The 15,943-nt window shown below is 34.0% G+C and overlaps 1 protein-coding gene across 4 annotated transcripts in view; it reads left to right on the top strand.

The window, feature by feature from the left end:
• TTLL7 (tubulin tyrosine ligase like 7) overlaps positions 1-15,943 on the top strand; it is a 147,893-nt gene that overhangs the window by 114,274 nt on the left and 17,676 nt on the right. For all 4 annotated transcript variants that reach the window (XM_049771243.1, XM_049771241.1, XM_049771242.1 and 1 more), the window contains 2 exons: positions 8,155-8,315; positions 13,548-13,721. In XM_049771243.1, the coding sequence (XP_049627200.1) occupies positions 8,155-8,315; positions 13,548-13,721 (335 nt within the window). The remainder of the gene's footprint in view (positions 1-8,154; positions 8,316-13,547; positions 13,722-15,943) is intronic.

Here is a 15,943-nt window from a genome sequence, read left to right as displayed (position 1 = left end):
TGGGAGAGATAGGCTATTATAGTAACTTTAGTAATGTCATGATGTTCCTTCAATAATGCAAGCTATCATTTCCACTTTCTAGAATTGGGTAGTAATAAGATCAAATTTAACACTGATCCATTGATGACTTTTAAATTGCCTGATTTTATCTGACTAAACTGAACTCAGCTATTTCACATTAACTCATTCAACAAATAATTACTTGGTGTTCTTCCATGTGCAAAAATACTGAGCTCCTGTTGAGGTGGGAATAGCAATGCTGGTAACAGGTAGACTGCAAACATATTGTGAGCTCTTAATTTATGTCCGTCAAGCCATTGATTGTGACATTGTTTAATTAAGACAGAAAAATTTTATTAGGAGTAGAACCCCACTTTTCTTAATTCATTTTTTGTAATCTGGAAGATAAGAGGAATCTAAAGAAATTGCTCATTAACAAAATAGATTGTCCAGAAATAGATTTGAATATTTTACAGATATTAATACACACTAAATGGGATGTTTTAAATCTGTAGGGAAAAGATAATTTTCTTCTAAATTACTCTGAAACAACTGACTATAATAAAATTAAGTGGGAGCTTCATCTCTCATCATATGCAAAAAAATTCAAGATAGATTATAGTTTTATATATATATAACATTTCAAAGAGAGTATAGAGGCCCTATATTTATAATTTTAGAATGAGAAAATAATTTCTCAGAAAAGACCTGATGCCCAGAACTTTTCAAGAACAGGATTGACATATTTGATCATATAAAAAATAAACACATGGAGATGAGAGGCATCATCATTAGAGATTAGACAAAAAAATAAACACATGGAAAATTTTGTCTTTAGCCAAGTTGAAGGTAAAAGTGTTGAGAGAAACAGGGATGAAGGAGGATAGAAAACTTGCAGCACATAAAATACAAATGTATTAATAAATGAACATGTTCAACAAAGATAAATCATACTAAAATATTAATAAGTAAAATATATTAGAATTATGTGCTATTAATAAGCAAGACATATCAGAAGGGTATGAAGAGACAAATTATGAATCTTAATAGCTAATTATAATATAATTGGTTTTTGGCCTCACTTATGATGAAAGCAAAGTAAGTAAAACTTTTCCGGTAAAAGTTAATAAATAATAATCACCATTGGTGGAAATCATCAGTAAAGGGCCTATTAACAGGGTAAATTGGTACAACTATGTAGAAACATAATTTGCAATATCTATTGAAGTTACAAATGTTCAGAACAATATGACTTAGTAAAATCACATCTGAATTCTATCATACAGAATAAGAATGTCAGTATTTAAAATATTATGTTTGTAAAAATTTATTGCAGTGGATTTGTGAAAGCAAGTCACTTGAAATAGCAAAATGTCTAGTAGGGACCAGAGAGATAGCATAGAGGTAACGCATTTGCCTTGCATGCAGAAGGTCAGTGGTTAGAACCTGGCATCCCATATGGTCCCTTGAGCCTGCCAGGTGCGATTTCTGAGCATAGAGCCAGGAGTAACACCTGAGCACTGCCGAGTGTGACCCAAAAACAAACAAACAAAAATTATAGTAAAAACATAGTGTTTAATTGCATTAAATTGATACTCTTTTGGAATTATAGATATTGACCTGAGATATAGCAGAAGAATATGATGTTAACTTGAAACAAATATACATTAGTAATAATTTTACTAATTATTTATTAATAATTTGGCTAATTTGCCAAATTCTATCAATCTTAAGTGAAGGATACCAGAAATACCACAGATACATGCATTCTGTGAGACTTAGTCCAACAGCTTTAAGATGTCTTTTCTCATACTTGGAGGCATTCTGAGTTCAGAGGTAACAAATACTGAATATGTGTGGCCCACAAGTTTACCAAGGGATCCTTCCATATTTGGAGGACCTTTATGTTCATTCTCCATTTGTCATTCATATGACAATTACAAACATAAGGTTTTTGTTTTTAACTTCCATTTTCTAGCCAGATGAATTAAATACACCCAGTTTGTTTGAGTGTTGCTGCACACACCTTTCCATAACAATGGAAATACTCTATGTAATTACTACAGACTGCATAATGTGCACAGAGTGCATAATTATTAAAATGTGCATAATGCCATTCAGTGAGCACTTGACATGTGATTCTTGAAGCTGAGGAACTGAAATTTTAACTTTCACTAATAATAAGTGTAAATACACAATACCTAGTGATTACTTTATTAACATTCTGCATACACAGATCAGATTTAGTGTTCTAAATATTGTCTTGGGTTAGAACTTATCTGCTATTTTCCTTCTGAAAATTTTGAGATAGTTTGCAAGAATATCTAGTGAGGTCACATTAGCTTCGTTATCTCATAGGGAGCACCTCTGCCACCCTCTCCATTCTTTGTACTGTACTAAAGGAATAAGTAAATATGTATGTACACATTTTTTAAATACTGAGCACCAAATTATTAGGATAATTTATTTTTGGAAGCTGTATTTACTGAGCCAGAGGAAAGAAAAGTGATGACATTAGGTGGTATTTTTCCTTTTGTTATGTGTCTCTCTATTTTTTATTCAAGTTAATGCAGACTATAAAAATGAAAATAAAACCAGGAAATAGATATTCCTATGAAGTTTAGCTGTCTTCCCTATAGCCAGATATTACTTTATTAACTTTTTGGGCCACACCCAGCAATGCTCGGCCTCTTGCTCTACATTCAAGGATTACTTCTAGTGGGCTTCAAGGACCATATGGGTTCTGGGGATCAAACCTGAGTAGATTATGTACAATGGAAGATCTTTACACTGTGCTATCTCTCCACTCCATCCCTAGATATTATTTTTTATTGTAAAACCTCATATTATTTTGTATTCAGTTACACTTATCTCAATCTCCCTTGAGAGATTTATGTATTATTATTTTTTACTTCTCTGAAAGTCAGTGTGTGTGTCCTACTTTACTCCCCTGTAGATAATTTTCCTTAAACACTTTTTTTGTTTGTTTGTTTTTTGGACCACACCCAGCAGCACTTAGGGGTTATTCCTGGCTCTGTGCTCAGATTGCTCCTGGCGTGGACCATATGGGATACTGGGGAGCAAACCTTTGTCTGTCCTGCGTCAGCCACATGCAAGGCAAATGCCCTATCCCTGTGCTACCATTGTGGCCCCTTCCTTAAACATTTTATAGGTTCAACTTCCTTGGTACTAATCTTTTTTTGTTTTTTACTTGGTTAGGAGCATGGATTTGACAAAAATACCAATTTCAGAAAAGCTATTCTATTTTTTATTGTGTGATATGAGAAGTTCTGAGAAATATATGGATGATCAATTAAATGATTTTTGTAAATATAATAACTTTTATGGATAAAATGATTTCATTTTATGATTTAAATTTCATTAAATTAATTAATTTCAGTAAAAGGAAATTGTTTTTAATTATATATTTACTAGACAGTACTATGTTAGTATATCTATTCTGCTGATTCAGTCTAAGGATATTTGTAGTGAGTTCTCTGTGGAATTCTTTTATTTCAGTTCTCTCTGTGAAACCATCTCTATATTTATCATCCATTATTATATTAAGGGAGTAACAATCTAAATGAGGGGTCATGGTTTACAGCCTTTATATATCTAGGCACCTTTTCTTCCAACCTCAGTGTAACTTGTTCTCTTTTGGCATAAAGGTATTGTGGTTATAACAGTAATACTATATTAAAACATGAGGATAAAGCTTATTAAAGTCTCATAGTTTGTAACACCTTAGAAGTTATAATCATTCTTTTACAAGATAATAGAATGCTTAGCAGAAGAACTCATAATTTACTGTATTTTTTCATACCATAAGACACACTTTTTAAAAATTTTAAGTAAATTTATTTAAAGAAAATGTATCATAGTTGAACTAACTGATCAAAATACATTTGTTTCAGGATGACAGGAAGTGAAGTTGTCAAACAATAAAAGAAAATAGGAGATCTAAAAACATAACATAAAAAATAAAGAGAATTGGAAAAAGGAAAGTTTACTAGCAGTTATATTCATGACAATTATTTTATCACCAATAAAAATTGTTAATACAATAGCAGAAGCTTTAGTATGCTCTTTTTTTTAAGATAGTAAATGCACTAGAAAAAAGAAAGATGTGTGTTTGTGTGTGTGTGTGTGTGTGTGTGTGTGTGTGTGTGTGTGTGTGTGTGAGACAGTTGTTGTTTGCATAGGCAGAGCAAAATATGGGAGAAATTGGAAGGAGAAACCTTTGGCCTAAAAACAGGGAGACCTCACCCTTGAAGTATTTTCGATTAAGAACAGCTCCAGGCTTCAGGCCTACTAGGTTGTCTTAGTAAGTTCTTCACCATCACCATTGTTGCTGTCAGGTTTCTGTAATTATAGATCCTGGTTTCTGTAGAAGGTCTTTTGTTGAAGGCCGCGTGATGTATAGCGTCTCTGGTTTTGCATAAGATGCACTATTTTCCCTCCAAAAGATGGGGGGAAATCTGTGGGATTTGTCATTGTGACTAGGATGTGTCTTGGTGTGGTTTTTCTGGGGTCTCTTTTGGTTGGTACTCTTCGGGCATGCAGGATTTGATCACATATATTCTTTAGCTCTGGAAGTTTCTCTTTAATGATGTTCTTGACCATTGATTCTTCCTGGAAATTTTCTTCCTGGGTCTCTGGGACTCCAATGATTCTTAAGTTGTTTCTGTTGATCTTATCATAGACTTCTATTTTCGTCTGTTTCCATTCTTTGACTAATTTTTCCATTGTCTGCTCATTTGCTTTAAGTTTTTTGTCCAATCTCTCCTGCTGTATGGAATTGTTATGTATCTCATCTTCCACAGCACCAAGTCTATTCTCAGCTTCTGATACCCTGTCCCAGAGCTTATCCATTTTGTCATTCACTTCGTTTACTGAGTTTTTCAGGCCTGTTAGTTGACATGTTATTTCAGTTTGGAGTTTTGTCATTTCTGCCTTCATATTTTCTTGGTTCTTATTAGTGTTCTGTTCAACTCGATCCATGGTTTCTTGGAGTCTGTTGAGCACCTTCCATATTGCTAGTCTAAAGTCCTTATCTGAGAGGTTGATTAGTTGTTCAGTCATTATCTGGTCCTCAGAATTGTCATCTTCATTCTCTATGTCTGATGCTGGCCTGCGCTGTTTCCCCATTGTCACATTTGTATTGTGGGTTTTTCTACGTGTTGTAGTGGTATTCATTGTCTATATGATGTAGGCAGCACACTCCTCTGGCTCCTCCCTTTCTGGATGGGCTGACTTGCCTCTAAGGGAGGGGAGTCCTCCGTGGATGAAGCCTCACACTGGGTCAAATCTTAGGCCCGAGCATGTAACAGAGAAGACAGTCCAGAGAGAAATGTTTGCTTCTGTGATATAGCGCCGTTCTTAGTGTGATTTTTCCTTCTTGTTGCAATGGAGTTCTTTCCTTAGAAAGAGTGCACGGCCGCGTAGCGAAGCGGAGCGGCCGTGCTCCTCTGAGCCTTTTTTTGCCCCACTCGCAAGAGTTTCACGCAAGAGGACAGTAGACAGACATAGACAGGTCACACTCACAGTCTTTCACAGCTGAGCCCCACTGGGCTGGTGTACTTTCGCGGATTTTCCCCGCCTGGTGTCACACACAGGGAGCCAGCTTTTGCAAAGGATAGCCGGTTTTTATGCTCTGAAGTCCCTCCCTGAAAATGGCGTCTGGGCGAGCGAGGTTTCTGGAGGCTCTTTTTGCCCCACTCGCAAGAGTTTCACGCAAGAGGACAGTAGACAGACATAGACAGGTCACACTCACAGTCTTTCACAGCTGAGCCCCACTGGGCCGGTGTACTTTCGCCCCCATTAAATCTCTTAATTCTGTTTTGTGAACATTGTTGAAATACGCATATAACTTTCTGTTTAAAGATCTGCTGATTGCTCATTAGAATATTGTGAAATTCTAAGATTAGAATGACATACACACAAGCTCTTCCAAATGATTTTCTTTTTCTGTGTATGTTCTTGGAGATAAAAGAAAGTTATCTGCTTTATTTCAAATTGTCCTTAATGTGTGTAAAATTTAAAGGTCAAAGATGTGAATTAAATACTGAAAAAAATCCTTACCAAGTTAAAATGAAAATAGTTAAAATCTTATTAAATGCCATGCAGTGGTAAGATGACACTTACATAATTTGACTTTCTGCCAAGAGTGAAGTTGCTTTATATAATTTGTAAGGAATATATATCAAGTATGAAAATATTGTAGCATTGCTAGGTCTGAAGAATGCCAAATTTGCTAAAATGCTTATTTTCTAATGTGATATCTAGGCATAAACTAAAATTGGAGTATGACCAGATATTAGTAATAATATTAAAGTTGTTCTCATGTTTATTTTAGGAAGAAAGTCATTTCTAAGAGATCCTTGTTTACATGTATTCTCTAACTAGCTATTTCATATCAATATCTCTTGTTTCTGAATTCATTTTGATATTATTATTTTCTCTTTTTCATTTGGGCTGACATACATGACATGCAGAACTGTTCATTTTACATCAGCAGAGGTGCCTTTCCTCTATAGCCATGGCTGCTGCACGCATCATTAGTACAGCATGTAGTGGTTTTAATGTTATTTCTAAACCTCCGTCACCTCATGCCATTATTTTAATTTAGGGCCAACTGTTCAGCCATATGGAGCAGTTTGTCACTCAGCATCTGCATGTTCTTACAAAATATGAATTTGTCTGTGTGATTTGTGCCTTCAAATATGCTATATTTCATACAGAAAAAATTCTTTTACTTTATTAATGTTTTCATGGACTGAATCTCCCATTGGCTTATTTTTTCTTGTAGAGATCAGTGTTGGACTGAGGTGCTTTTAAAGTCACTTTATCAGAGAATAGATACCTATAAAAGTAATCTGCACTTAAGTCCATCTGCATTTAAGACCATTTCTTTTTGTGTTTCACAAATTATTCATCTTTAATCTCTTTTATTCTAATCTGCAAGCACTCAGAATTGCAGTGTAGCATGATAAATAGAACTGGCAGGCACTGTTACTCCATTTCAATCCAATTGCTTGCTTGCTTTTTCTCAGCCTTCCTAAAATTATGCAGTGGGTTTTCTGCTAAAGGTAGAGTTGCTGACTTCTCATCTATTTAGACTTTTAAGTAAACTATTCTCTGACCCTACTGGAGGACCTGCCAGGGCAGCTGTGTTTGTACACAGAACCCCACCCATTTCCTCAAATATATAGGGGAACACTATAGGCAATCAATCTGAAGGGAACATTGGAATTTTCTCCTAGGAATTTGCTATTAGTAATGGACAGTTCATTGTAATACCACTTTGGGTAGTGGTTAAAAGCATAGTGTTCATATAGTTATTTACTCTCAGTGTAATCTTGAATAAGCTGCTTATATGCTTTATGCTAAGTTCTTCTCACTCCTAAAGTGAAATCCACAATGTTTTCAAAACCCAAAGTATTTGTATAAACAGTAGGAGGCAAAACCTAATCCAATTTATTTATTTGTTAAATGACATAATGGGAATTTGTCTTGTTTTTCTTTTTCTATCTTTCTGAATATTCACGTGTCTTATTTTCTATTGAATGGTTGCACATTTATTTCCTCTTGTAAAATTTCTGGTTTTGCATTTTGGCCAATTTTCTATTAAATTGTTGATATATTTTAGACTGGCATGCTTTTTTTGTTTTTATTGTTATTTTTAACATTTTATTTTAAGCACTGTGGTTCATAAAACAGATTTTGTTTGTCTTTCATACATAAAACTTCCAGCACCACACCCTCAGTCAATACTAATGATCAGTTCTCAGTTTCTATTAAGCCATTGAATTTTATATGAATATTTTTGTCATCAGTCTAAGTTTTGAGATTATAATTTGTATATCTCTATTATGTTCAATTTAGATTTAATCTTTCCATACTTCATACTGACAATTCTGATTTGTCACTTGTTACATAACAAAGATTCAGAAGAGCATGGGTCTTCTTCTGCACTTTTTATTCTGTGCTGTTGTCAAGTGTGTGTTTATCTTTGAATTGTAGACATTCATAGATATATCTGTATATATGCATAAAATATACATATGATGTGTCTATATGTAAATATGTACACATTTTTGAATTTTAGAAATACATATTCATTTATATTTTGAAACTTTTGATTTTTACCACTAGATTTTGGACATAGTAAGGACAAGTGTTCGTACAGTTCTTCCACGTATCTGGAAAGTACCTGATGTTGAGGAAATAAATTTATATCAGATTTTCAAGAGAGTTTTTAGTCGCTTACTCTGGAATCATGGCCAAGGGCTGTGGAATTGTTTTTGTGATTCAGGGTAAGTTCAAAATTGTATTTTATGATTTCTACTTTTATAATGCTAATATTAAATTGTTAAGAAAACTTAATAAAATAATTAAAATTCCCTAATGTCTTTTAAAATATGGAACTTAACTGCATGTTTGTATGTGTGTGTATATTATATATATATCTATATTATATTATATTATATATATATATATGTGTGTGTGTGTGTGTGTGTGTGTGTGTGTGTGTGTGTGTATCTTTGTCTGAGGTTTGGAATACACACCTGGAAGTGCTAAGAACTTACTTCTTGACTGTGCTAGGGATCACTTTTGTCAGTACTAAAGTACTGTTAATGTGATCTGGGGATCAGTTGGGGGTGGCATCAATGCAAGGCATATACCTTCACTCATGTACTATCTCTCTCTAAGCCCTACTCCTTTCTTAAAATAATACACAACTCTGATTTTTTAAATGCCAACACCAACAGTGCTGGGGAATATACCTCACTTTTTGCTCAAGGGTTGCTTCCAGTGATGGTGGTTTTGGAGGACCATGTAGTGTGTGGGACTGAATCTGAGACTCACACATGCAAAAGCATTATTGCAGTTCTCTCTAAACTATCTCTTAACTCCTAGCTTGATTTAGATGAGAGGAGGATTGTGTTACACAATAACACCTAGCCAGTTTAATTTTCTGTAAAGAAGAGATTCAGTGTGTGTGGGGAATTTCTCAGGTTGTTCTGAGAGGATCTTCTGTCCACAGCAATATGTGGACAACCCAGTCAACAAATTCAATTCCAGGCCTGAAAATGCAGAGGTGCTTAGGCTCTGTGTGGTGCCATAGACTACCATGGGCCACCCCAGCAATGTTCAGGGTGTCTCTAAGGCCATATTGGTAGTATTTGGGGAACTTGAGCTACACTAGGTGATGTTTTGGGAGATAGGTATAATGTTAGTGATCAAATCCAGGGGCTTATACCTACAAGACATGTGTCCTCATCCTATGCAATCTTCCTTCCCTCCAGACCCAAGAGGTGATTTTATTTGATAAATAACTTCAGTTTACAAAATCTATACCTTGTAAGGTTCTAGAGCTGTTCCCTTTATTTAGCTAACTTTCAAATTATGCCTCAACTCCTCTTCTGAATAATTCCTTGCTAATGCTATTGTGACTTATTTTTATCTACTCCTCAGAATATTCAAACTCAAACATCCATATCCCTTTTTTATTCAGAAATGTCTTTCTATATGAATACTCTTTTATCCCATTTTTATTCTCCTACTCATAAAAGTTTGGTATCTCAGGAGCATCTTCAACTTCTTTTTCTTTCACTTTCTTAAATTCTCGCTAAATTCTACTAGAACTTTTTCCCTTTCCTACCCACATCTATGGTTTTTACTCAAAATGGTTTTGATTTTAAATTTTCTATTTTAAATTTGTGTTAAATATTTCTGGGGATGTGATTTTTGTTGACCCAGGCCCTGCTCCACAGAAACTTAAAAAAGAAGAGGATGGAGTAGTAGTACATCAAGGAATGTGTTTGCTTTGCACACAATCGACCCACATTTGATTCCTGGCATCCTATATGGTCCCTCAAGCAATGCCAGGAATGACCCCTGAATACAGAGCAAGGAGTAAGCACAGAGTCAAGAATGGCCACCACCTCACCAAAAACAAAAACAAAAACAAAACCTTAAAAAGAGAGTGACTCAATTATGTGGTTTATATGTTCCAGTCATTCTTCTAAGTACATTATATGAATTCAGGAAAAATTTGAAGGAAGTTCTATAATCACATTCATTTTATAAATAAGGAAACTGAAGCATAAACAAATTTACAAGGCATTTGTTCAACTGGATTTGAATTTAATAGTTAGCCTAATCACTGGCTTATGCTTTTAACCAGTAAGTGCTGCTGTCACTAGGGGACAAAAATAAGATACATACAAAAGAGATCATTGTAAAAGATCACAGAAAAAGGATTTTTGGATTTCAAATAAAATGAGTCCTATAAAGACTATGTGATCTGAATAGATTTCTAAGTATTTTATAATTTTTTTGGTTTTCCTTTTCCATAATACTTTAAGAATCAGTTGCTATAAAGCTAATGATTTTCCTCATATATCCTAAAACTCAAATTCTAATCTAAATATATAAAGCTTCAATATGTTGATATTTTTATATCACCTGTATTTTTACACTTCTTTCTTATTTCACTGCTGCTCCAGAAAAACTCACTTAACTTTTGCTATTTTTAATTTAGAAAGTATCTTCAATATTATTTTGACATCTATTATTGAGTCAAAAACTAAAATTTTTTAATTATAGATATTTATGGGGATAATTTCATGATTCTTCAAAATAAATACTGCCAGCACCATACCCACCAGAAAATTAATCTAATACCAGAAAAAGCAAGTCTTGTTCATTTTTGTTTTTCTTTTTTTTAACTTTTAATTTTGATTCATAATGGGCTTACATAACTTTTCACATGTTATGTCATATTAACATTGAATCAGGGGAATGCCCATCACCAAATTTGTCATCCTCCCAATCCCAGTTCCTTTCTTCAACCCAAAAATCCCACCATCACCCCCGGGGCTGCTAGAGTAGGTGGTCCCCTGTTTGTCCTAGCTTACTATTAGTGATCTTATATCCTGTTTGGTCCTGGTACCACTCCCTTTGTTTCCCCTACTATTTAAGAGGCGGAGCTAGATAAATCGAGTTATGTGGTTTTGTTTGAAGAAAGAAAAGTAAAAGAATGAGGTACAAAATAAGAAAAAAATAAATAAAAAAGAAGAAGTCAAATATGCTGAAAATGGGCGGAGTCCTTCTAGAGGCTTCTCAGTTTGAGAGAGGACATGAGAAAAGGTAATTGAAACACCACAACAATACAGAAAGAAATATCAAATTAAATATCCAGTGAGCACAACAGCAATAAAGACAAGCACCACACAATAGTCTCAGTTCTGAAATCAAATCATGCCAGAGTGCAAAAAGAAAGAAAAAGATAAGATAAAATAAAATAAAGTAAAATAAAATTGGAGACATCAACTTCAATATCTACACCAAAATAAAGATGTCAAAAATCGATCAATCAATAAATAAATATGTTGTTTTCCTTTTTTTAAGGGAATTTTCTGTGCTGACACTTAAATATACATTAATTAAATAGAATTTGGTGGTGGTGATAAACATAATACCCCAAAAGGGATTGGGATCTTGATTTTTATGCTTAATTTTAGCTGTTAAGGAGAATGATACTATCACTCATTTTATTCAGGAAGTCACCTTATTATTTTGTTATCTCTGTACTTTTAAGTAGAGAATGAAAAACTATCATAAAGTGAGGCACCTATATTATATAACCTGTATAATCTCATGACTTCAAAGGATAAATACATCCAAACTTAGAGGGAAAGGTGGTAATAGAAATAAACATTTGTAGAAATGCTCAAAACCCTCAGTAAAAAGGAGAGAATTCATCTGGTTAAACACAGGGTGTTATGTGTATATATTTATATGATAATTTTTATCTCCTCAAGTTTAGATGATTAGGGTCTACTAGATTAGCACATATTGATTACAAATTAACTTATTTTCTTATATCTACATTGGTCAAATAAAGTATATGTAAAATATATTGTATAATTATATAAAGTTACATATGAATTTATATATAATTATATAAATTATCAGAATTTATAAAGTAAAAATATAATACTTATTTTATCTTCTTTATTATATTTGTTAGTAATTTATTGATATAATATAACTAGCATATTACTGTTGAATGAAAACATTTTGTTCTTCTGTTAGTATAAAAATATGTATAATTATAAAGTTCTAAATAGTCCTTAACATCTGAGAACATGAAAGATAAATTTACTCCTTTCTGTGTTCTTATTTCACTCAATGACAAGGCACTGTCATTCACTAATATACAGTCTTTCTGGAAAATATAAACAACTTTTCTACTGAAAAATGCTTTTTTTAATTTTTAAAGAATTCTTTTAATTCTTTCTAAGTATTTGATACCCAGAGATATCAAAACACATCTTCAGATGATTGAAAATGGAGTCCTTGAATTTTTCTTTAGAAGTACATTTCTTCTGAAAAAATGCTTTGCTTAATATTTTTTTCTTTCTGAGAGTTTTTTTTTCTCTCTCTGAGGATTAAGCAAATTGGCTTATGCAAAATGAGACTTGAACCAGGACCAAGACTTAAACCAAGCTTTCCTTTTAAGTTTGGAAAAGCATTTAAACTAGGGAAATAAGTCTATCCTCCCTCCCTCCCTCCCTCCCTCCCTCCCTCCCTCCTCCATCCCTCTCCCTCCCTCCCTCCCTTTCTTCTCTCTCTTTCTCTCTCTCTTTCTCACTCTTTCTCTCTCAATCTCTTTCTCTCTCTCTGCCTCTCTCTCCCTCTCCCTCTCTCTTCTCTTTTTTCTCGCCTAGCTTCATGACAGCTTTAGGGTTGTGAATGCATATATATTATCATAGTTACACATAATTGAGAGATTACGGAGTGATGTTCTGGGTCATTATCACACATATGTGACATGTGTTCTACCACTGTACTATGTCTCTTGCCCCCAAATTAAGGTTTATCAAAGTCTGCTGTAGAATAAGCCTGTAGAAGAAGTAAAGCATACTAAACTACCTTTTGGGGTTTAGTACGGCATTACCTTTTGTAGAACAGTTGAGATAAAATTACTTCTAGTATGTAGAACCTATGTTCTAAAAATATCAAAACATAATTTTATTTAAGAGTTTTTTCAAAGAGGTGGCTTTACTCCAGGGAATAATCTAAAGTCTAGCAGTTCAGAAAGATCGCATATAAAGGTACAGAAAATTTTAATTATGTTGTGGGATCATATTAATATAGCAGTAAATAAAGCTTCCAAAAAAAAAAACAAAATTCATAGATTCCTAACTTCTGATAAATGGCTTGAAAATGTTAAGTCAAATATTTTAATATTAGAGTAATCCAAATTTTATGAAGATATTAAGTAATCATTTTTTAGCTTCCACATTAGTAGTTAGCAGTAAATTATTTTAGAAAAATGGTGCTGAGTGAAACATTGTGCTTTTCTAGTATAAAAATTAATATCTGACCTTGTGTTGATTTTTATCTTTCAACTATCTCTTTCTCTTTAAAGGTATACTGAAAGGTGTTTGTGTGAGTGAGTGTATGTGCTAGATAAATGACTAAAGTGGTTGCTGCTTTTAACAATTAACGGGTAATTTTTGTTTCCATGCCAACAGATCCTCATGGGAGAATATTTTCAATAGAAGTCAAGAGGTGGTGACTCCTTTGCAGCTTCAGTGTTGCCAGCGCCTGGTGGAGCTTTGTAAACAGTGCCTACTAGTGGTTTATAAGTATGCCACTGAAACCAGAGGCTCATTCTCTGGCATTGGTCCTGAGTGGGGTAATCCCAGGTACTGCTTAATAATCCTAGACTTTGTCTGTTTTATATTAAATAATGCTATAATCGAGCTTGAAATAGGAAAATCTTTTTATAGCATCAAAGAAAAGCTGAAAATTAAAATATTCAGACATGCTGGCATCTATAGTATGCTTTAAATTTGTACAATATTTGAAGAACTGAATGAGAACACTAATCACAAACCCAAAAATGACAGAAAAGCTACATGGAAGTCAGATATTTGCTTTATGAATTTTTCTTTTGAACGTCAAGAACATCTGAACCAATAAATTAATGATTTTCTTTTTCTCAAATAGTGATATTGCAGTATTTATCTAGCAGTCTGATATAGTAGAGAAGAAGCCTAGTTTATTCTTAATTGTTTGATATGTTTCCACTACTCTATCACCAAAGAATTCTGGGGACTTGATGCTTTTAAGTTCCATACAAACATTTTTATTTAATATTTTTTTTCAAAAAATATTTTTAAAATAAATATTAATCATTTAAATTGTTTCCCCAAAACACAAAAACTAATATTGTTTTAAAGATTCCTGAATACACTGAGGAAATAAGAAACATATTTTATTAATATTAAGATAGACTTGGGTCCCATTAGAATAAACAAAGTGGGGCCAGAGCACTTGTACAGTGAGTAGGGTACTTGACTTGCATGAGACTACTTGAATTTGATCCCAGCATCACATATGTTCCTCTGAGCCAAGCCAGAAATATTTTGTTAGTGCAGAGCCATGATTAAGTTTTGAGCACCAAGCCATGATTAAGCCCTGAGCACCATTTGGTGTAGTTAGTAAATAAGAATAAATGTTTAGGAGCCAGAGCGATAGCACAGCAGTAGGACGTTTGCCTTGCACGCGGCTGACACAGGACAGACCTACGTTTGATCCCTGGTGTCCCATATTGTCCCCCAAGCCAGGATTGATTTCTGAGCGCATAGCCATTAATAACCCCTGAGCACCCTTGGGTGTGGCCCCAAAACAAAAACAAACAAAAAGAATGAATGTTTAATTCTACTTACTCTTATGTATGTAGATTTTGAAAAATGATAGTCAACAGATAATTGAGTTCAGCTAGCAGTTAAGAGAATTAAGATTATGTAAACAGTATAGCATGGCTTTTGTGAAAAACAAAAGAAAACAAAAACAAAGCAAAACTAGAAATTGATCTAATTACTAAAAAGACTAGCATGGGGCTGGAATGATAGTACAACAGTGTGCTTGTTTTGCTAGGTTGACCTAAATTCAATTCCCATTATGCCACATAATTTTCTGAGCACCAGAAATAATCCCTGAACACTGGCAGGGGTAGCTTCTAAACCCAAAATATAAATAAACAAAAACATAAATAAAAATGCTAAGAGGGGCTTGGGAGATGATAGTACAGTGGTTATGTTGGCCATACACATAGTGAACTCAGCTTCAATCCCCAGCCCCACATATAGTGCTAAGCCCTGAGTACAGTTTTATAGCCTGTGTGGCCCTATTTTGCTCCCTGCCAAAAAGATTTAAAACTAAAAATTTTAGGGCTGGAGAGATAATACATTGGTTCAGGCATTTGCTCTGCATGCAATCAACTTTGGTTTGATCTCAGACACCATCTATGATCCCCTGAGTCTCCTGGTGAGGACTGTTCCCTGTGCATAGAGCCAGGTATAAATCCTGAGCACTGCCTGCAGTTTCCTCAAAAGAAAACAAAACAAATTAAGACTAAAATGACTAAAATAAAGCTGGATTTTATACAGGTGATACATAATTGCTGAATACCTGGAAGGCTTTTTCTAAAAAGATTTGAGATGTTACTTTAGTCATTGTTGTCTTAAATTTTGTCATATTGTCAGAGTACCCTTAAATTACTTATTTTAAAATAATTTTTGTGACCAAAGTGAATTAAAATTCTTTTACAGTAACAGTAATATTTAAGGTACATGGAGACAATTAGTCAGGGCCATTCCCACCACCAGTGTTGTCCTTCTTCACTCCTACTTTCAGCATGCATCCCATATCTCCTTCTTTTGAACTCCCTCAACCCCAAGACTGCTAGTGTTAACTGCTCCTCCCTGTGTATGGCTTGTTATAGATTGGGTATCGATTCTATTGACATTGACTTTGGGTTTGGTATTTGAGTCTAATCATTTTTAATTTCCACTCAATGTTCATATGGCTGTTCAGTCTTGGTATCCTCCATCTCCCCACTCAATTCAAATTGAAGCAGAAC

Source organism: Suncus etruscus, chromosome 4 (assembly GCF_024139225.1).
Source record: "Suncus etruscus isolate mSunEtr1 chromosome 4, mSunEtr1.pri.cur, whole genome shotgun sequence".
Classification (NCBI taxonomy): domain Eukaryota; kingdom Metazoa; phylum Chordata; class Mammalia; order Eulipotyphla; family Soricidae; genus Suncus; species Suncus etruscus.
This window is presented reverse-complemented; position numbering and strand designations above follow the sequence as displayed.